General features: G+C 38.0%; 2 protein-coding genes across 3 annotated transcripts in view; both read left to right on the top strand.

Moving 5' to 3' along the window:
* Positions 1–7,754, top strand: part of LOC109834059 (exonuclease 1) — a 29,148-nt gene extending 21,394 nt beyond the window's left edge. For both annotated transcript variants that reach the window (XM_020401952.1, XM_020401951.1), the window contains exons 12-13: positions 7,112–7,331; positions 7,412–7,754. In XM_020401952.1, coding sequence (XP_020257541.1) covers positions 7,112–7,331; positions 7,412–7,475 — 284 coding nt within the window. In that variant the 3' untranslated portion in view covers positions 7,476–7,754. The remainder of the gene's footprint in view (positions 1–7,111; positions 7,332–7,411) is intronic.
* The window catches only part of LOC109835072 (magnesium transporter MRS2-11, chloroplastic), a 14,417-nt gene continuing 540 nt past the window's right edge, over positions 9,584–23,460 (top strand). The window contains exons 1-13 of the mRNA XM_020403069.1: positions 9,584–10,040; positions 10,442–10,514; positions 11,608–11,678; positions 11,967–12,052; positions 12,160–12,250; positions 14,565–14,633; positions 17,790–17,870; positions 17,957–18,122; positions 18,341–18,386; positions 21,348–21,428; positions 22,856–22,938; positions 23,319–23,362; positions 23,450–23,458. Coding sequence (XP_020258658.1) covers positions 12,018–12,052; positions 12,160–12,250; positions 14,565–14,633; positions 17,790–17,870; positions 17,957–18,122; positions 18,341–18,386; positions 21,348–21,428; positions 22,856–22,938; positions 23,319–23,362; positions 23,450–23,458 — 705 coding nt within the window. The 5' untranslated portion in view covers positions 9,584–10,040; positions 10,442–10,514; positions 11,608–11,678; positions 11,967–12,017. The remainder of the gene's footprint in view (positions 10,041–10,441; positions 10,515–11,607; positions 11,679–11,966; positions 12,053–12,159; positions 12,251–14,564; positions 14,634–17,789; positions 17,871–17,956; positions 18,123–18,340; positions 18,387–21,347; positions 21,429–22,855; positions 22,939–23,318; positions 23,363–23,449; positions 23,459–23,460) is intronic.

Below are 23,460 nucleotides of genomic sequence, written 5' to 3'. Positions count from 1 at the left end.
TGCATTTTAAATTCTGCATTGAAAATAATAAGGAAATAAAAAAGGAAAAGGGTAATTTCACATTCACTTCGTTATGCATAAATCATTAGTTTATGAAAAGAATTGGGTTTTAGGTTTACTACAGTTCTCATTGATAGAATTGTTGGCTTATATAGCCTTACACACATGTTTACACAAAGGCCCTCTAAAACTCTTTAATTGCATTACATTCTCAACACTCATCCTCAAGATGGGCAAAATATATCTATTCAGCCCATCTTGTCACACCCTCTAGTTAAATCTACTGAGCTAAGTCCTTTAGTCAAACAGTCTGCAGCCTGCTCCTTAGTTGGAACATAACCTAACTCCAGTAGCCCACTGTTCAGCTTCTCCTTGATGAAGAATCTATCAATCTCGATGTGCTTAGTTCTGTCATGTTGAACTGGGTTATTGGTGATGCTGATAGCTGACTTGTTGTCGCACCACAAACTTATCTTGACCTCTTGGTTAAGGTTCAGCTCCACTAGCATGTTTTTCAGCCACATCAGCTCCGCAACCCCTAAGGTCATGGCTCTGTACTCAACTTCAGCTGTTGATCTTGCCACCACAGATTGCTTCTTGCTTTTCCAGGAGACTAAGTTGCTCCTTACAAATATGCAATACCCTGAGATAGACCTTCGATCATCTCCGCAGCTAGCCCAATCTGAGTCACAGTAGCCCTCAATGTTCACATGGCCACTCCTCCTGAATCTTAGTCCTTTGCCAGGGGCACCTTTTAGATACCTCGGTATCTGATATACAGCATCCATATGACCCTTCCTCGGGTCATGCATATAGCGGCTCACCATGCTTACCGCAAATGAGATATCTGGGCGTGTGTGACTTAGGTAGATCAGCCTACCCACCAATCTCTGATATCTCTCATGATCAACAGGTTCTCCTGCCTCAGCACTCAGCCTGAGACTCTGATCAATCGGTGTAGCAGTAGTCTTACACCCCAGCATTCCCGTCTCTGCAAGAAGATCCAGTGCATACTTCCTCTAGGAGAGAACAATCCCCTTAGGTCCATGAGCTATCTCTATCCCAAGGAAGTATCGCAACTGACCCAGATTCTTTACTTCGAATTTTTTGCTCAATCTTACCTTGAGCTGAGCAATCTCCTTCTCATCATCCCCTGTGATGATCATGTCATCCATATATACTGCCAGCATTGTGATGTGACCTCTACTTTTTTTGAAGAATACAGTATGATCGGCATTGATCTGTTTGTATCCCATACTAACCATGGCTCTCCTGAACCTGTTAAACCATGCTCGAGGGGATTGTTTTAGTCCATACAGAGACTTCTTCAGCCTGCAGACCTTACCCACTGTCTGTCCTGTGTCACATCCAGGTGGTATTTCCATATACACCTCTTCCATTAGATCTCCATGAAGGAACGCATTCTTCACATCCAGTTGGTGTAGTTCTCATCCACCATTTGTTGCCAGGGAAATCAGCGTTCGAACAGTGCTCATCTTTACCACTGGTGCAAAAGTCTCATCGTAGTTAATGTCGTATGTCTGGTTGTCCCCTTTTGCCACCAGTCGTGCCTTGTATCGTTCAACCTTCCCTTCCGGGTTCTGCTTCACGGTAAACACCCACTTGCATCCCACTGCCCTTTTTCCTACTGGCAGTGTCGCTAACTCCCACGTGTGGTTCTTCTCAAGAGCCCCCAACTCCTCATGCATAGCAACCTTCCATTTTGGGTCTTTAGCATCCTACCAGCTGTTAGGTATAATAACAGAATCCAATGATGCAATAAATGCTCCATGTGAAGGTGATATGTGAGAATAGGAAACAGAATGAGCTAGATCCCAACCATATCTCTTAGGAGGATTTTTCGCATTACTGCGAGTAGTCCTCCTTTCTGACATTGGAGTAGGGAGAGGGTTAGGGGTAGGAATGGTATTACCTAGAGTGAAGGGTGGTGTAGGTGTCGCTGGAGTTAGAGCAGAGCTGGACGAGGGACTAGGCACTGGCATTGTTACTGTAGGCACATCTGGCTCCTTCCCCCTCTTACTGTATGTAAGTAACTCCCCATGAGCTGTAGGCCTAACACCCCTTGTCTCCTCCTCCTTTCCTTCGTCTTCATCCTCCTTCTCTGCTGAGTACGTGATCGAAATTGGGATTGACCCCCTTGAGCTCTCACCATTCCCTCCCTCTTGCCTCGTACCTCTAGTATTGGGCAAATCGCAAAAAGGTAAAGTAACCCCCACTGTGTAGTACGGCTCGAGCTCCCGAAACCGCACATCCATGCTGACAAACAGCCTCTTTTCACCGGGCTCCAGCAGATATACTCTTTCTGGGTGCCATTGTAGCCTACGAATATACACTTCACAGCCCTAGGGTCCAGCTTCCCAACCGATGGTCTGTTGTCCTTCACAAAACACACACAGCCAAATACCTTCAATGGTAGGGCCCTCCCGTTATCTCCCTTCAGTGTCTCACGAGTAGACTTCCACTCCAACACACTCGAAGGCATCCGGTTGATTAAGTAAGCAGCAGTCAAGACTGCTTGTCCCCACAACACCTTTGGAACATTCATCGCCATCATTATACTCCTAACAACTTCTAGGAGATGTCTGTTTTTCCTCTCTGCTACCCCATTCTGAGCTGGGGTGTATGGGCATGTAGTTTGGTGTAGAATCCCCTAAGCTGACAGATACTCTCCAAGTGTTCTGTTGGTATACTCTGTCCCATTATCCGACCTCAACACTTTTACTGCTGCACAATACTGAGTCTGGATGTGCTTATGAAAATCTTTGAAACAGCCAACTACGTCACTTTTGTTTTTCATAAGATACACCCAAGTGACTCTAGAGAAGCAATCAATAAATATTATAAAAAACTTGCATCCATTTGTAGAATTTACTGGGCAGAGTCCCCATACATCAGAGTGTATTACTTCAAACTTACAAGAACTCCTACTATCCGAACTAACATAAGAGCTTCTAGTCAGCTTCCCAAACTCACAAGCATCACACTGCAACTTTTGTTTATTTACTTTTTCAAACAGAGTTGGATACATTTTACCCAAAATGCCAAATGACGGATGTCCCATTCGCTGATGGTAAAGCATCAACTCATCTTCTGCACAGACTTTAGCTCCTCCTGTTCCCGTCCTCTCTACCACAGAAGTCGGTGCTGAGTCCATCTCTTCGCGGTCCAAGTACCATAGTCCATTACGTCATGTCCCAGTCCAAAGTCTTCGCCCCGTCCCATTCTCCTGAAAAATCACATTGGGAATGTCAAAAGAAACAATATAATTTAGTTGGAGGATAATAGCACTAATGGATAACAAGCTAACAGGAAATGAAGGAGAATGCAATACATTAGATAAAGGTATAGAACTTGTACAACTAACAGTGCCCTTATCAACCACATCTTGTGCTGTACCATCAGCAATTTGGATACTTTCTGTTTCTGCTAAGTGAGTGTAAGATAAGAACTCACTGGTATTGCCTGTTACATGTCTGAATGCTCCAGAATCCATTATCCAGGCGGTGGATCTTCTCTCGTTTGGGTGTGCGCGAAGGGCGTAATTAGCATAGTCCCCTCCAGAGAGAGTAGTAGATGCCCCCTCAGACACATCACCTACTGCTCTCTGCTTCCTCCTCAGTGCTGTCAAGAGTGCACGATCCTCAGCAGTGAAGATCATCTCAGCTTCTTCTTCTCTTTCTGTTACTGTCAAGTTTGCTCAGTGGCCTCCTCTTCTACCTCGCCTGTCTCCACGGTCACAGCCACGGCCTCCAGCCTGACCACATCCACCCCAGTCCCTTTCTTTGGGTGGCTTAGGGCACATCTGTCTCAGATGCCCTACCTCTCCGCAGTTGAAACACTGCCTAGTCTTCCCTTTGAATCCAGTGTTATCCGAGTTGGATACCACCAGTGCAGACTTCTCCCCTGTAAGTCACCTGTCCCAGCCTGTAGCCTGATACGGCTCTCCTCCTGTATCATGGCTGAGACTGCCTCCTCCAGTGGTGGGATCTTTATCTGAGTTAGTAGCAACGCCGTCCTCTGCTCATATGCTGGAGCCAAGCCTCGGAGAAACAACATGGTCCTCTTCTACAAGGAGGCCTCACGCTCCTTGCACTCCGGGTCTTTACAGCTTGCTAGGGGCGAGAAGTGATTGTGATCGAGCCATAAGCGCTCCAGCTCTGTGGCGTACTCCTGTACAGTTCTCTCTCCTCGGACTATAGCGCTGATCTTCTTCTCGATCTGGAATACCCTCAGGTTATTCCCCACCCCATCGTAGGTCCTCCTCAGCTTCTCCCAGACATCATGCACCCTCCAAGGTCATCCACTGTGGCAGCAATTGGCTGGACTATAAAATTCAGAAGCCAGAGGTACACCAACATATGAGTGGATTTCCACTCATCTCTCCCTGCTGAGCCCTCAGCCGACTCAGTTTTCTCCCATGCCAGATATCCCTCTAGGCTCCTCCCGGCAAGGGTATATTTCACCTGGCGCGACCAACTCAGATATATCGCGGGTCCATCAAGTTTTACATCGATAGGTGGAAGCTCCACCTTCTTGGGTTGTGGCTTTGTCGAGCCGACAACCTCATCAGTTGCATCAGTGTTGTGATCTCCTCAGGATTCGACTTCTTGATGATCCCCTCCAACAGATTTCTGTCAGTCTCTGTCATTGATCTAACTTGTATTCTTGTACGCAGTAAAAATTTCGGCAACACTTCAACAACACCACAAGAGAGATAGATCAACAAGAATTCATGTTCCACCAAGAAAACAAGAACCAGAAGTAGGATATCTCAACCAAGTGAGATATCAGCTCTTCCTCTCATTAGTTCTAGGACTGACCTCTCGAGGGAACCTAAACAAGCTATTACAACTTCAAATATTATCAACAGACATAGGCAAAACATATGAGATTTCCATACAAACCCCTATCTCATCATCAAGTCTACCAAAGACTACCCACAACATTGACCATCCAAAATAAAACGAAATTAAACACACTGTTTAAAAAAAAACCACCCAAACCACCGAATCTCAGGCTCCTTCGACTTGTCGCACTCCAGTCACCCCCTCTTCACGTCGGGTTCACCATCTACCACCCCTACCGACCACCGCAGCCCAATCACCCCCTCTCCCGACCACCGAAGCTCTACTCCTCCTCTTCAGCTCCTTGATCGTCGATCTCAGGCTCGACCCCATCGCCATAATACACAGATAGCATTCTCCTCCCTCTCTCGCAGCGGCTAGGGTTTTGTTCTTTTCTCGCAGTAGCAATGGCTGAGGTTGAGACCGATGTTGCTACATGCCAGCCGAAGAGGAGAACGTTCAGGAAGTTCACCTTCAGAGGCGTTGATCTCGACCAGCTCCTCGATATGTCGACTGATGAGCTTGTCAAGCTCTTAACTGCTCGCGCTCGTAGAAGGTTTCAGAGGGGATTGAAGAGGGAGCAGATGGGGAAGGACGGCTAGGGTTTCGAAGGACAGAGGGTTGGCAGCGGCTCGGATACTACATTGGCAAGAAGAGGTAAGGGATCGCGGCTGCTCTGATACTAGGAGGAAGAAGAGGTAGGGATTGGCAGCGGCTCTGATACCATGAAAAGAATTGGATTTTAGGGTTTCTACAGTTCTCATTGATAGAATTGTTGGCTTATATAGCCTTACACACATGTTTACACAAAGGCCCTCTAAAACTCTTTAATTGCATTACATTCTCAACATTATATAGCCTTACACACATGTTTACACAAAGGCCCTCTAAAACTCTTTAATTGCATTACATTCTCAACAGTTTACAATCACAAGCATAACGATGATCACTAAATATCAATGGCGAGAATGAAAGAATCCATCAGGCTTAACTAACAATCAAAAGAAAATGTTCAATTACTTCAACTCTTAAAACAAAGAAAATACCCTCCAGTCTTCAATGTAATTACATTTAAATAATTCAAGGTATATTGAATATGTTATATTGAAAAGTGTATGCTATATTGTTATAGCATACAGTTGCAACGTGTTTTTGCAATTTCAAATTGCTATGTAGCATAGAGTTACAATGTATTTGTTGATACTCTATGAATGTGGATGAAAATACCGTTTTAGGATATCCTAGTACTCCTTAATGTAGTATCCTCCACTTATGGAAAAGCTTCCGGGTGATATTTGCATATAAAGATCTCTTTGCCCGAGACTAACATTTTAATTTCAAGGCTGGAAGACATGCCTTTAAATTAGTTGGATGGTTGAAGCTGTACGATAACACTCTCGGTGTACTACCTAAGTTATAGGACTTTGAATACTGCCTAAAATTTTGCTTGAAATGTAGAATTGTTTTGGAACACCAGTATGATTCAGTTGGTCCCTACTACAATAGCTTAATAAATGTGCAAGACCTAAACGCTTTAGGTAATTTCTAATCTCCATTAGAGAGCGGATCAACTTCAGAGGACTTCTCCCACAAATTCCCAGACTAGATTTCACTTATCAGAACTTGATTGTCAGACTATAGATCAATGAAAATAATCTTGAAAGAGTTATTTTCTACTGGAGGTAACCATGCCCACGCCTATTGCACTCACATTAGGAGTTGATAATAAATATTATAATCTTTGGCGGAATTTTTCTGTAAAGAAAACATGAAGATCAACAAATTAAGAACTTAAAAAAAAGTGTAATGTGTGTGTGTGGGTGTGGGGGGGGGGGGGGTGGGGGGGGGGGAGGGGGGAATTTTTAGATAACTGTGATCCTCTTGTTGGCATCTGAAGGATCCTTGGCCCTCCAACACTGTCCCATGATGATATTTAATTCTCACTTAAACAATCTTCGCCTCTGAATAAAAAAAAGCATTTTCAAGGAGTGATGTGTTGCTTGTATCGATTTCTTATACTGAAACAAAGTTTTTATGACTTGTTTATAACCCTGATATTTTTCATTTCAGTACCCATGGTAATTTGATGCAGAAAACCTCTAAAATAAAGTATACTTTCCTAGTTGAATAGTGGTTTTCAATTGGGACCTTTTGTTATACAAATAGGAACCTCAATTTTAATTTACTATGCCACATTATCATGCTTGTGACGTTCAAAATTGATTAAAACCATCTCTGATGTGCAGCTGATAGCATTCCCAACTTAAATAACAAGTGCAAAGATGGGAAGGTTGGAGGAAGTTTTGGCTGTGATGTTTCTCATATTAAGAAATATTCCGGTATAGCAGAAAAATCCATGGAAAAGTTTGCTTCACTTATATCGTCCTTCAGATACACCTCATCCGGTTCTCGTGCCAGTGGTCTTCGAGCACCTTTAAAAGATGTACAGAACACTTGCCCAGTTAGGTAAGCAACAAGGTAGTTTTCTTGTGTATCACTGTGCTTGTTAGCTTCCTTTGATGCCAATGTTTTATTGTTTACTGCAGATCAACTGTTGGGCCAATTGATTTTAGCAAATATGCATATAAACCCAAGAATAAGTCTGTTTGAACATTTTGTAGCAGTCCATTCTTTGGCTCAAGTTTTGTATTTGTAGCACGCCAATTCTCCAATTCTCCAATTCTGTATGTAGAGTAAGTATTCGCATTCATTTTTCGTCTCCATCGTGGTCTTGCATTGGTTTAACCAACAGTTATGATGCGGTGATTTGTATTAATTATGAAGCCAGAGATACATTTGTAATTGTAATTTTATAGCAAGTGCAGATCTCTGAGCAGTTATTTCTTATGCTATTTTAAACAAGAATCCATTTACTGAATGCCTTTTTCAGATTTCTACATTTTCTGAACTTCAACATGTGGTTCAATTATAGGGCTGTCGATTCATTATTATGTTCCAAACTTTACATCCTTTTCTTTCCATTTTCCATCTCTCCACTCCATCTTCTATGTTGTGCACTTGACCAATGTTTTATTGGTGTTTTGTTCCACTATCGTGCCCTTACTTATGAAGTTGTATGTAACTAATTCGGTTTTCTGTAGGTCCTCCAAAAATACGGATGTTTGAGAATAAATTTTAGTCTGTCTGCAAAAGCAATTGCGCAAGTTTCATTTGATTTACCTCTAAATGCATCTGCAATTGTCAGTTGCAAGAGCTTAACGTTTACCAAACAAATGCCGTTTACTATGCTTTTACAGGCAACGCGGCAGTCAACCGATCCTTGTTTTTTTTTTTTTTTTAAGTTTTAATACGAGGGGAAACCTTGGTTGGATAGAGGAGCTCATATCAAGAGGAGACTCGAGTTTGATCTCTGACACACTCACCAGATCGATGTATATGATAAACCAAACCGGATTGATGTGCATGATAAACCAAACCAATTTATCTCACGTTTGGACCAGGTCAGACTGATTCCGTATCCAATCTATTCCGCTCAAAATTTAAGAGAGAGAATCTAGATCAACACATTGTTCTATATATTAATTTGTTATGTGTTTTTGTCTTTAGAGCCAAAAGTTCATTGTGATTTATGTTTAAGCCCAATTACTTTTCTTTGTATCTCTAGATCCTTTCAACTTTGTGTCGTGCGTTTATCTTGAAACCTAAATTCTCAAATACACTTCATACTTATGTGGTCCCCCTAAAAAATTTCCAAAAAAATCCAATTTTACCGCTTCCTTTTTCTCATTTAATTCTATCTCACCTCCTTTGTTCTCTTATTTCCTTCTTCAACTCTCATACACCCATTAAATACTCCTAAATTCCCTTATTTAATTTTCTAGGTTTAAATACCAATTTTGGTGAGGATTGATCTCTTTTTTTATACTTTAAGGTATAAATTCTCTCAATTTCTCAACTCCTAATTTTGTAGAATAAGTTCACATAAGCATTAGCATTAATTTGTCATTGTCTTTATCATAATTTTTAACATGATTATTCATAACTCTTCATGATTGTTTATTCCAATTAATAAGAATTAATAATACTAAAAAAATCAAAAATTTTGATTTTGATTTCACATGTTAGAGAGCGAGAGTTTTGGAAGAGATGTGGGGGTATTTTGAGATTTTTAACTCCTAAAAGTATAAATGTAATATATTTTAACTATAAATTATAATATTTGAGTTAAAAGACGAAATGAGAAAGGGAAAATGCTAGAGGCACACCCTTAAATCACACTCCAACCACACTCCTCTCTCGCTACAATGCACTGGGTCCCACATGAGAATTAAAAAAAAAAAATTCATGTGAGAGGAGTGTGGTTGGGGGTGTGGTTTAGTGTGTAGCTGTAGCACCTCCCATGAGAAAGATGATTGGATTCAAAAGTACAAATGAAAATAAAAATAATTGGAAAATGATAGGGGCATGTCCCTAACCACGCACACTCTCTCTTTTTTTTTTGCTACAGTATACCAGACCCACATGAGGTTTTAAAATTCCTAGTGCCACTCAAAATACTTAGATTTAAACATAAATCAGTTTAAAAATTTAGATCTAGAGACCAAAAAACCCCCTTTTTTTAACCATCCCGCGAATCATGGACATTTCCATCTGCCCACCTGAAAGTTTTCTGGGGGAGCCAATCACCAAACACAGCTCACTATCAGCCTACACCTTTGTGACACGTGGATGACTCAAATGTTCCCTTACCAAAACCCTCAAAATCGGGAAGAAGATAAGGCGCGCTCGATTCACTCGCGGCTCCAACGTCACCGTCTCAGCGATCGCGATGCCGAATCCTTCTCGATTCAGCGTCGCAGGATGAAAGGAGGCTGAGAGCATCGAGCGGTGGTTAATGGCGTCCTCATCTTCAACCTTCCTCTTGCTCCACTTCCCCCGGTCTCCCTCCTCTCTTCTTCTTCCTTCATCTTTTAATGGCCTTCAGCTGCCCTTTTCCCCTCTTCGAGGCGTCCGAAGGGGCCTCGCTTTGTGTGGGAAAGCCCCGAGGTCGCTGGCGGAGGAGAAGAAGGGGGTTGTCGATGACGGCGCTCTGGTTCAGGACGACCCAGTCGAAGCGGAAGCTGCGCTGGCGCGAGTGATGTGAATCGCTCGGCGCAGCGGGCGGCGGTTTCTTCCGACCCGATTTCGCTCGGCATCAAGGAGCCTGTCTATGAGGTTCTGCTCTCTCATTTTCGGCTCTGATTTGTTCAACTTGTTGAATCCCTATCTTAAAGATTGTAACTTGCTGTGGTTAGATGTGAGGAGCTTAGAATCTGAAGCTATGCATGAAGAATTTAGCACCAGGACATGGTTTTTTTTTTTTTTTGAACTAGGATAAAAATTCATGAAATTTCTCTATTAAAAAGCTGAACGTTTTGAAGTTAGACGCGAGGGATCTATAATTGGGATATGGTTTTTTGATTATAGGACAAGAATCCCATTGATTATGTAGTTAAGACATAATTTTTATGATTAGAAAATGTTTTAATTTTGGGAGCTAGCCTGCATATGAGAATAATTTTTGGATTGTAGTCTGATGCTAACTATAATCCTTTAAATTTGATTTGGTACTTCAGGTGATAGAAGTGACTCCAGATGGGTTGTTGTCCACCAAAAAGATTAACCGGCGGCAATTGTTAAAATCGAGCGGTAATTTTCAAATAAATTCCTTAAAAAAGATTTTTTCTAAAGGCTCCTCACAATTATATTGCTCATCTCAAACATCAAATGTGATGCAATTGCGAATAACCTTGACCAGCTGAACCAACAAAATGAATGCAGTCCGACCTTTGTGGACATGCCATCATGGTTGAATTTCTAAACAGTCAAACATTAAAATGGATTCGGTACTTGTTCAACTTTGTCTATGTTCCATTTGAACAATGCTGAAATCCAGTCCTTGGCAACATATACTTTGTGTTGGCATGAAACTAAAGGGCCATATGGTGAGAAAATAGACACGTTGCATGGTCTAAATAGTTCTTGTATATGCAACTGAAGAATGAATTTCCAATTTCTCTTGGACCTTTAAAGATATGGTCGAAGAGGGAAGACAGCATGCAAGGAAAATTGGAATATATTCTTCTCTAATGCATCGATACTAGGCAAAAGCCCAGATAAACCCGTGCCTGAAATATATTTTTTGGTCTTGATGGACCGTCGGTTATTTCTTTCATCTCTAGAACATGATGTTCTGAGCGATTAAACTTTGTTCAAAATTTATCATAAAGACAGCTACGATGTGGTGCATGTCCTTAAAAACTGATTTCTTATTTTGATTTTTCGCTTTATCAATTAATATCATAGAGACATTGAATTTCCTATCACATGTGGTCCGGATAGAGGGGCCTATTGATGGTCTCCTATGAGGATATATAGGCCATCATGCATGCGCTACAATTTTTTGCCTTATTTATTATTTATTTTTAGTGAGGCTAGCCACTTATTACACTCAAACTTTTTTATTAGCATTTTCATCATCTGATATCCAAATAAAGTTTTCTCTCTGTCATGTGGTACTTAATGTATTCTAGAGAGATCCCGTATTCTCTTATGTGTTGAACATGCACTTATAGGATAATGGAGAGATAACTTCATTTGTGCACCAGATAATCTGAGTGCTTATAAAAAAAGTTTAATCCTTTAAGGGTAATAATTTGACTAATCCTTTAATGCACAGGTGTATTTGTCATTAATCCTTTATTTTAATACAAGGTCTCTGACATTTCATCATTGACACCAGGTCTTCGCCTTCGTGATATCAGAAGCGTCGATCCATCATTATGGTTGACAAATTCAGCACCCTCTTTGCTGGTAAATTGAATTGTTTCATATGGAGCTGGCTTTTCCCTATCCAACTTTAAGGAACAGTAACATCTTATTGTAGTCAATGATTTAGTTATCTACTTCAGAGTGCGTGCATTGTTTCATGATTGTAAGTAGATTATCATATGCATTAGGCTAATTTTTTTTCAAGTTACCCTGATTCCTGAATCACTGATAAAAAAAGATTGTGTATTGTTAATGTAGCAAATCTTATTCCATCATTATTGTTGAATTTTATTTTCTGAAGTTATACATTACGTGTAATTATTCTTGTAGGTGCGAGACCAAGCTATATTGCTAAATTTTGGTTCGTTGAGAGCAATTGTCATGCGTGAACGTGTTTTCATTTTTGACTATAATCGGTATGTGCACTTTATATCTGGATAATTATCAATTAAATATTATACCTGTTATTATCATTTCACCTATTTTCAATTGTTTATTGAGCCTATCTTCTCGGATCATTCAGGAGAGGAGCAAAGGCCTTTCTCAGATTACTGTTACCTCGCTTAAATCCGAAAAACATCAATGGTGGACCAACCATGCCTTTTGAGCTTGAGGTATGCATGATTTCAATATTTTTTCTGCGGCACTTTACATGAACCTTGGAGCATTTCTTTTCTTTTCTTTTCTTTTTCCTATTATTCTAACACTACTTTAACGTTAATTGAAGCATACACTGAGCAAGTGCTTGTTGACTATTCATCTTAATCGTTAGAATGTAACTAGTTAACTTTAACCTTTTCTATAAATCAAAATTCTGACTTCTGTAGCTGTTGAAGATCGAAATATTGTATTAGTAAAGAATTACTTGGAAAAGTGTGATTCTTGCCAAGTTTCAAATTATACTAGCTCTAGAAGCTTTATATCTTCCTGGTGACCTTTCTCTCCTAATGCTGTTTGCTTTCAATCTTTTCATTTTTTTCTTCCCTAGTTCCCTTCATATCCCATTTACTTCACTTTTTATTTCATTATTTAAGATCTGATTTCCAATTATGCAGCAGAAAGTCAACATTTCTCTATTGTATGTTATATTTTTATGAAATAAGATATAACAAATTTGAAGGGCTGAACCTTTAGCAATAGCATTTTATGCCAATTGTTGTTCCAATTAGTTACCACAAAGATGCAAAAGTTCATGACTATCTATCAGCTTAGCATGAACCTTTGCCAGACCAATAGAGCTGCTGAGTGCTTCCTTGTTTCCTTGCATGTGCTGGCGTAGTGCAAAGAGATCTATCTAAACAATTTCTGTGCTCTGAGCTCTCTTCTCTCCTATCTTTCTCCATTCTTAGAGTTTGACATCCAATATAAAATCCTTTGGAAACTGAGATGGACAGATCACATATCTTAGCTTATGATGTTTGTGTTTCTTCATGTATATGGGGTTCTTTGATGTTAATTTCTTGGTGCTTTCCCTTAAGAACGCTGCATGAAGCCATATCCTGTTGTCTTTTCTACTTCACTGTTACACATGTTCAAGAGAGTGTAAGTGGGTGGTACCGGTTCCGGTTGTCCTTTAGCAGATTTTATCCTTTTATTAAATACCCAATATAATATGGCTGCAGATGACAAACCACATAGGAAACTCCTCACGTACTTTAAATTCTTGCCCTTTCCATATGTCATGTAATAGATTCTATATGGATATTGTTAACGGTTCATGCATTTTTTTCTTTCAACAAGTATGTAATGTATTAGCATTTAGGTCCTATCCTCATAAACCAAATACTAATGTTTGCCTATGAACCTTGAATCCATGGAAGTTAATTGATGAGAGGACCCATATGGTTGGAATTCGTTAATGAATGACAGGCATGACAAATATCCGATCACGGAATTGATTATTTTTTACTGCGTTTTATTTCTTGATGATACTTCATCTTTGAATTAGATAAAAAAGGATGTTTAAAGACCAAATAATTGATCAACTTTCTTTTATTTATCGGTTAATGAAATTTTTAACAACTTGGCATTAAAATTCTTAATTTAACCACTGATAGTTATACCGAGTATCCTGGAATTTGAGCTAGAAAAATCTGTACAATCCACGACATTTGCTCACATTAGCCTTTTATGTTTATTCTTTTTCTTTTTCTACCTCTTTTGGCCCAAGGACAAGGAGCGATAAACACTTTAGAATTATAAAATGGTTGGTTACCGTGCAAAGTTGTGTAACTAACAATAGTTGGATGATGCTTTTCGAAGATTCAGGCTGCTTATAATTGGCTGTATAGAATTTGTCAGGATGACCATTTTAAGGCCTTTTTGTCCTTGGGCCTTGATGCATCATTATATGCCTTTGATTTCTCTTCATCAATCTGCAACATGCAGCATTTGCATTAGCCAATTCTGACTTCTGAGGACCAAACCATAAATATTCACCCTTGGATATGCATATGTGATAAATTGTTTTCCATTAGAAAGTGAAGCGTGTCATAAGTAATTTAAACGGCATTTTGCGAGTGCCACTAGAAGAACTGTACGATAATCCATATTGAAAGAACAAATGCTTATTCTCTCTAATCTCTATTTTTTTTCTTTTTGTTTAGTTGTTCCCTTCTGTAGTTAGTTGAAAACTAAATTCTCTGTAACATTAACTGCTCCATGAAAGAGAGTACAAAATCTTCTGAAAAAGAAATTAGTTATCTGCGCCAGTGATTTAGCACATGATTTAATCTAGATTATATACCACAACGTATCAGTAATTTTATTTATTATTTATTTATTTTTGTAGTTTCACCTGAAAACTTCTAGATGTTTGGTTTTGTCCACTTGAGTGGTTTCTCTAATCTGACACATCTTTTATCTACAAACATCCACAAAATGTTCTTTTACTCCTGATATTGATGTTCTTTCTGTGTTTTGTCATAGGTTGTAGAGGCAGCATTACTTTCTCGGATACAACGCTATGAGCAAAGGTTAATGGATTTAGAACCTCGTGTGAGTATGGAACATAGTGAGTATATTTTGTTCTTTATAGGAATGTTTCCAGTCATAGATGCATTTTATTGGGGACATCAATTATGATTTTTTTGTTAATTTATTTTCCATCATTGGAAGAGATTAAGGGGTTTGCAGTAAAGTGCAAAATTTTCCAATAAGTGAGGGCCTTTGCGTATGCAACCTTTTTGTATGCAGTCTTGTTACATGCTGCATTGCTCATCAAGTCATCTCTTGTCCGCATGAATAATTAAACATCCACAAGCAGTCTTCAAATCTTCATTCTTATGATTTTGGGATCCATTGCATGTTCTTATGGTCGTTGGCGTTTTCCTCCACACATTATCCTGGTTTTGAAGACTCAAAGAACTCAAAATATTGTCGAGGCCTTGACTTATACCCCAATAAACATAATAGTCTTTGTTTAAGATTTTGAGGTTTGCCTAATGTACAAGATCAACCAATAACACCTAGCCTTTGTCTTAAACTTTTGGTGTCAACTTCGCAAATCCTCTTCTCTAATCTATTTTGTTGAGGATTACCTCCTCAAAGAATGCTTAACTGTATAACTTGATGGGTCTAAATGCTACTGCTGGTATATAACACCCTAATGTGATGCTTGTTTCTGGTTTGCAGTATGTAGTGCTGATACGATGTCATACTAATGTAGTCGCTCAGCTATCTAGCGAAATAAATAGTCTTTAGGATGATATCTTGAGGTCAGTCGAGTGCAGTACCTTTTTTTGGTGCAAGTATGGACCGCCTATTGACCTTTACCGACTCAAAATAGGAGTAGTCACTGTAGTGATCAACCATCTTATTGAAGACCCACCATTCACTATTCGTCATAGATATTATGTGGTGAGTGACTAATGGTTGATCAATTTACAGGTTTCAGATAAAGCGAAGAAGTTTTTTATTTTAAATTCTACACCTCCAAGAGATCTTCTTTTCCCCCCTTCTCTAGAGCATTGTTTAAAGTTTCCATGCCTATTCTCAGACCATTTTTTTCCTATCTGAATTGACTAATATACTTGTATTTAATTAGTTGCAGTACCATTGTAAGCATAAGGGGATATAAATTGGTGAAAGCTACGTTTGTCTCTGACTCTCTTGAGACAAAGTGTACATGACATGCAGATGATTGTGTAACACATTTAGACGTGGCACAACAGGCACATGTATGTAAATCTTTTAGGTGTAAAATATTGAAACTAAACTTTTAATTTTGAGAGCATTACTATAATCAAGTTCTGTAATTAAAATGAGGTATGTTGTGTCAAGTGGGAGATTGTTGGGTTCGATTAATCCAACGAACCCATATGGCCCAACCTACTCGATTTTGGGTTTGATTTAAAGTTGTCATCGATTCAAGTTAGGATCAAGATGTTAACCACATGGTCTGGTTAGACAATTTCATGTTTATCAAGTTGGGTGGTTATCTTGAATATCTAAAGGATAGGATCGATCGGAGTGTAATCCCACGATTGTGATTAAACCATGATGGGTAGGGTTAATCACAAATATCTATATAAAGGATAGGAGTCCCTCCTCTCAACCGTACGCAGAAAAGAGACCTAATTCCCATTATTGGCTACGGGACATTGGCTACAGGAGGAGAGAGGAGAAGACTTCCATTGTTATCGACGGTGAACGGTAATTTAGATCTATATTTCTAGTTTAATTTTTCATGCCTAGATCGTTATATTATCCATCAGGTGGCACAATAGGCACATGTATGTAAATCTTTTAGGTGTAAAATATTGAAACTAAACTTTTAATTTTGAGAGCATTACTATAATCAAGTTCTGTAATTTTTTAAATAACTTATAAGTCAGAGAAGGCAACAGGCCATCTAAACAACTAGCTCCAAGTTGAATCTTCGTTCAGCAATTGATTTTGTGCCATCTCTGGTGACCAAAAAAGAAAGTAGTTATAGTATTTATTGAAGGCACATGAGATAAAGTAGTAGAACTCCAGGTTCGTTTGTAATTTATACAGGTCATAACTAGAATTTTCAATTGGGATATGGGGAATAACCGTGTTTATCAAAATTCACCCACCATAATAACCGTGTATAATTATATTTTAAATAAGCGTGTGCCTAGCCCGCCTAGGTCTAGTTGTGCTTAGGCCACCACCTAGATCTTGAGAGCGCCTAGGTGAGCATGGGCTGCTTACGCAGACTACACCGCTTAGGTCTTGGTCGTGATTTCCTCCGCCTCCACGTCCTCCGACCTCCAGCCTCCTCCACCGACTATGAACACCTCCATATTTTGCAGGGATAATGTTGAGCAATGTCATTCTTGTTTCCATTTTCCTAGCTTGATTCTAGGTGATATATTTGCACATACTGTTTGTCCTAGCCATAGTAGTCGGGAACATGAGACGCTATAGCGAACCGTGACCCGGGTTCTATCGCCCCAGATTTGCATAGAACACGACCCAATTCACCAACCCCAACGATCCAATTTAAAATTCAAACGAATTAAAAATTTGAGAAAAAGAACTCCTTTTTAAAAGAATAAACAACAAACAACGTGAGAAATTAAGAAAATAAAGTATGCATAACTTAAATGCAATATGATTCTGAAGGTTCTTTTACCACTATTGGTATCAACTAGCATATTTTTTAAATTTGACTTTTGCAAAGCCTGTGATACCTTTAAGAACCGAAACTAAAGCATCCATGTTCCCTGGCATACTATATAAGCGTACCCCCTCATACCCAATTCCTAATGAGTGGCGTACCATGCTTTCTTACCCACCCTAATATCCCATGAACAGGAATGAACTGGGTTCCATGCAACTATGGTCCTAGCTCTCAATAATTTGTATCTTGCTGTTTCGAATGAGGACAGATACTGTGACATTTAGCATAGATATCAAACTTATTTAGAGAATATGTCCTTTAACCATTGCATCATTCGGATGAGTTTCCAAGCAATTGTTTATAGGTATTGATCAGGTTTCTCAGACTTCAAATACATATTGTATATTCCATGGAAAATAGCTGCACCTGAGGCTATTCCCGGCACATCTTCTTCTCCTCTTCATCCCGGCTAAACTCTTGCATTCCATATTTGTGCTTGACACTTTATTTTCTCTAGTGTAAGCTTATTGACTGACAACTAATGTTGAATTTTGGGGTTTCAGGTTACTGCATTATTGGAAGTTCTGCCTAACCGCTTGACAGCTGATGTGTTGGAGCAGCTCCGTCTCAGCAAACAGACCCTTGTATGGTTCTATCATCTGAACAGTCTTATATACCTAAATAAAATTCTTGTATATTTATTTGATCTAGTTGCCTAAAAAAACCAAAGGTTGAATTGGGTTCGCGAGCAGGGGCACTCAAACAGATGCTTCTTGATCTTCTAGAGGATCCCCATGAAATTCGTCGCATATGTGTGATGGGAAGAAACTGTACATTAAGGAAAGGAACGGATGACATGGAATGCTCCCTTCCTATAGAAAAGGAAATTGCTGAAGGTATTATTGTAGTTGTATATAATTCAGTTTACTTATTTATCTTTGTCTGTGTGAAATCATTTTGTTTGTTTAGTTAAGATTTGTATGGATATAACTGTTGAATGATTTATGGTTATAGAATTGACATGAATTGATACTGACTCTATTGGTCTCTCTCCTAGTTCCTCTGTTTCTTTCTTCTCATCTTCTTCTGCGTCCTTTATTTTCTTTTTCTGTAGGAGAAGAGGAAGAGATTGAAATGCTTTTGGAGAACTATCTACAAAGGTAATTTGTTGTCATCATTTAAATCAACCATTTCAAATTACTCTTTTGAATTATTTTCTTATTTCTATTATTTTCTTGTCCATCTTCTGGTACTTATAAATTTAGCTGCCAATGCTTTTTAGTAACCAATATTTATACTAAGAATGAAATGATGGCATACTTGTAATCTAGTATAAAATACAACTTAGATTTCTCTGCACTTTATCGGAATGCTACTAGTTCTGGTGGATTCAGCAATATAGTCAAGCAGTACATGGTAAGAGAGATTCTCTAGGTAAATAAATATGTTTCCTACCAAAGCTGACTTATCTTCATCCTTCACAAGGACAATGCATGTATCGCATGGGTTTTATGATAACCAATCCTAAGTAATAATATGTGCACACTGTCTGCCATTAAAGAAAGAAACTGGGAGGATGTTGTATTAGCTACATGTCACTTAATAGTGCAGCCATCTGTTACATTTGATGACTTTTGGTGCTTCGAGAAAACCATAGGATTCAGAGTATGCATATGACGCCACTCTGGCCAAAACCAATGTAGTCTTTCAGATAAATTTAAATTTAAATATTTTCAGTGCCCAATTTTTCCTATCATATGTAGTCTCTTCTAGGAGGTCCTGGAAGGTAAAGGACAAAGAGCAATTAAGAATTTTCAGTTTAGGAGATGAAACCAACATGACAGTAATGACAATATTTTATCAGTATCTTTGTTTCTATAGTAAATACTCTTTGTGCAAGATAAAACAAGTAGTCTTTCGGGTAATTGATAAATTAAACTTTTTTCTTCAAATGTTTTCTTGCAGAGAAAAATAAAAATAAAAATCCATTTTGAATCTATTCTAGTATTTGTTGTAGTGGCTGATGCTATAGATGTACTAGCTATACCTGCAAGTCTAGGACCCTAGGGGTATAAATATTAGTAATTGGCTGTTAAATCCATAGTTGTCGAATGGCTGTGATTGTGCAGTTTTTGAGATCTCTATGAAAATTCATTTGAAACACAATAATCACTACCCATCGTGCTATAATTAGCTAGAAAGAAGATTTGTATATCTGCTTATTTAAAATAAAGGTTTAATAGTCTAAAAGCCTTTGAGTACTTCCATTTTTTTTTATCTTTGTTACCTTCAAAATCTCAGGGCTTCTTTCCATTTTAACTTTTTTAATACTTCAATCTAAGCAAAGTTATCTTTTTGAAAATAATTTATTTTCTAGATTCAATTTTGTTGGCTATATGACTTTCTTTCTGAATCATGTCTTAAGGCAACCATAAAACTGGACCTATTTATATTTTTACTTTCCTCCTATTAAACTTTCCTATGATTTCTTTTGTCATATTTAATAAGGTTTCAATGTAAGCAAAAAAAAAATTTTTTTTGATGTATGATCGAAGAGAGAGATTTATTGTGGGATTGGTACCAATTCAGATGAGACAAGGGCTGTTTAATTGAGACTTTGGTCTTCTGGGTTGCAGGGATGTAGAAGAGGGAGATTGGATCGGTTAAGATAGAGATAAGGCCTCTTGCGAGTAGAGGGGGAAAGCTGGAAAGGATTAAGATTAGGGCTTTAGGAATCACTCTTAGGCGTCACACCTTACTTCTTGAGCAGCTGGTCTGACATTTGGATCGATGACTTATTACTGGAGTTTTACACCCATCATTGCATCCCACAATCTAGAGAAATCAGAATATTTTTCAGAAATGCCTCTGTCCTCTTTATGAAGGAAAACTAGTTGTTTATAGACTCACAGGAACTTAACCATTTAGAAAACCTAGTAATAAGAAAGAATTTCAATTATAAGGGGGAAAAAAACTCATGACATTTTACCTAGACAGTTCAGTTCTTGTGTTTCTAGGAGACTTAGCTCTCATGAAAGCTTTCAGAATAGGTCACGTTGCAAAAGTATTGATGTTAACATTTTGATTATCACAATTCTATAATTTTAATATGCTAGATGAAGGCTTCATTGTTTTCAATGAAAGCCTATATTTTTTTGGCTTTGTGTAGATCAATTGCTTTAGTAGATTACTCATGACATGCATAACTAATGATTTTTGTACATAGTTACAACTTAAATATATGGTTTCAAGCGATAATTAGGATATTTTACTCTGGACCATAGTTTTTTTGCCATATTTATCGTACTATTATACTCATATTTATCAATGGCCGATACTAACAAAAGTGTAAACCTTCATTCCACCCATCAAGGAAAAAACTGGGAAAATATGTAGGATATTTCTCCATGACAGTTGTCATGCCCATCGCTATAGGTCACACCACACGTGTTTCCATGTCTGACCCTTAAGATTATGTAAAACATTTATTCACGTAAACAATTGGTACAGCATGGAGAATATTATGACCTTTTTCATGAAAAATGACTATTTATAAATTATGTACCTGTTACTGTTCTTTCCCTCTTGGATTACTGAATTGTTTTAATGTACACAGGTCCTATCATCTAGTCTGCATTTTGTGGAACTTCCACGTCTCTCTCTTAACATGCTTTTATCTACAAATTAGAGGTTTCAAGAAGGCTCTCATGTTGGACACTTCAGATGCTTGTAAATATAAAACTGGACTTGCACTGAGCGACAGACAGCTACCTATGTGTAGAATACTAAATCATTATTGACTTATACAAATGGGAACATGCTGAAAATAAACATGTCAAACAACAGAAAAACCCTCATTGCTTGTGTTATAGGGTTCACTGAAGATTAGTGGTTATGTGAGCTGCTCGAACTTAAACTATGCACTGGTCATGTGCATATACACCCATATCTTTACCTCTGCATATCCAAATTCTGTGATGAATACTTAATGACTAAATTCACATATTAATGAAAACTCTGTGGATGGATGAAGAATTGATATGCCATCTTTTAAATAAAACCTAATTGCATAGAACTTTTGTTGATGGTGTAACTAAGTAATTTGTTTCCTTGTCTTACAGATGTGAATCTTGTCATGGTCAAGCAGAAAGGCTCCTTGATTCAGCGAAAGAAATGGAAGACTCAATTGCTGTGAATTTAAGGTCTTGAGCTGGCTTGCTTACTTTTAGATGCTTACTTATTTACTTGTTCATTTTACAAATATTAATATATTATGTCCTTCTATTGCCTTACATATATATAATTGTTAGAAGTTGCAGCTGGCTAACTGTTCTTAGAATAATCAGAAACATGCCAGGATACTGAAGTTCTTAATGGCAGAATCCTGAGATGGATTTGCCTGCATTACTAATTCAACTCAAGCCTTTACAAATGGAGAAAGCAAAATAGCCGGCTAATTGTGACTGTTGAGGTAGATTTACCAATAAGGATGTTAGTGAATATGACATTCTTTGCCTGAATGGCTTTGTGAAATTACAACGTGATTAATCCCTAAATCTCAGTAAGATGGATCCAGGAAGAAGCACAGAGATTCGTAAAATTCCTGACTTCTCAGGGCTTAATTACTGGTTGTTTTGTTAAACTAATTAACAATCTTGTATATGCATGAAACAAGTTGGATCACCAACAGACAATAAGATGAAAGATAAGTTACTATGTTCACCACTCAAAACCATAAAAACAGCTCAATAGCATAAAGAGGTATAATTATATAAATAATTGGGTAGTTTTGCATGAAAGTACCATAAAGTATTTTTATTAGAGAAAAATAAACCACAACTTTTTCACTAAACTATCATGACTGACAGGCATTATTCTGTAAGTTGGCATGTGATATTGATGTGACATATTTTGAACATCTTTGTTCTTATGTTCTTTATATAACTACTGTCTCACCCTCTCCTGCTTCTTAGCTGTTAGGGATATTTTAGACTTTTTAACAACATTTTTAACGCTATTAGTATAAATTTATGTTAGTATGTGTTATCTTGTCTGCAAATTTGTAAGTTTGTGATATTTTTCTCTTATGAAAATAGTATAAGGTAGCTTTGTGCAAAATTTTTCAGGGTAGTTTTGTGAAATTTACCCAAAATTGTAACACAAACTCATGTGAGGCAGACCACTTACGTCTTGTGCCTGTTGCAAAGTTCAGAAATTAGGCTGTAATTATTTATAACACCAACAGAATGGTATTGATGCATTTATGGTCGACCTTCACATGATCTCATTTGTATGGTCATATTACTATCACTGTATTGAAATCATGAATATGAGACTTTGAGACAGTTTTGTAATGTTTATCCCTTGAGGTGTACAAATCTTATTTTTGTCCAACAAAATGAAGAAACTATTTGTCTTTTGACATTCAGTTTCTTTTGTTTTATACAGTGTGATTTCTTGTAGCTAAGAGGTGAAGCTTGTGGATGTCACTTAGTTTCATTATGTAATTGAATTAGATTGACAATCTAAGCACAGAGAGTAAGCATGAGTTGTATATTAGTCATGACACTACCTTTTACCATGAAACCCCCGTTAATGGTTTACTTATACTTTGTTTACTTGCTTTCAGCTCTCGCCGTCTTGAGGTAAGCAGAGTGGAGCTACTACTTCAAGTTGGGACATTTTGTGTGGCTGTCGGTGCTTTGGTAGCAGGTATTCTGATATCCTGAACCCTGAACTTTTATGCATCACATTAGTTTATAAGGCCAGGTAATTTTTAATACAAAAATATTTTAAAAATGTCTGGCTGGTATTTTTCTTTGTCTATTTACTCCCAATTTCCTACCTTGTCTAGAAATTTAAACATTCATCTTAACAATTGGATCTCATTTGTAATTGCATTGCTCATAACATAGTTCTGATTTAGTCGAGATGTTATAACTTTCAATGGAGTTCACATCCATGAACACGTGCAACAATCTCATGAACATATTCTTTGGTTAAGGTTTCCTTACTGCAATTGAAAGTCTCAGTTAGAAAACAAATTGATCGATAGTACGGTTCATATTGATTCTTTTCTTTCAATTTATCAGGAATTTTCGGGATGAACTTGAAATCTTACCTTGAAGAACAAGTGGTATACTTCCGGAACTTTCCCTTTTATCATAATTCAATTTAATGGTATTATGTTTCCTTTGTATCATTGGATCTCTCCTGGTTGCAGTTTGCATTTTG

Source organism: Asparagus officinalis, chromosome 3 (genome assembly GCF_001876935.1).
Source record: "Asparagus officinalis chromosome 3, Aspof.V1, whole genome shotgun sequence".
Lineage (NCBI taxonomy): Eukaryota > Viridiplantae > Streptophyta > Magnoliopsida > Asparagales > Asparagaceae > Asparagus > Asparagus officinalis.
This window is presented reverse-complemented; position numbering and strand designations above follow the sequence as displayed.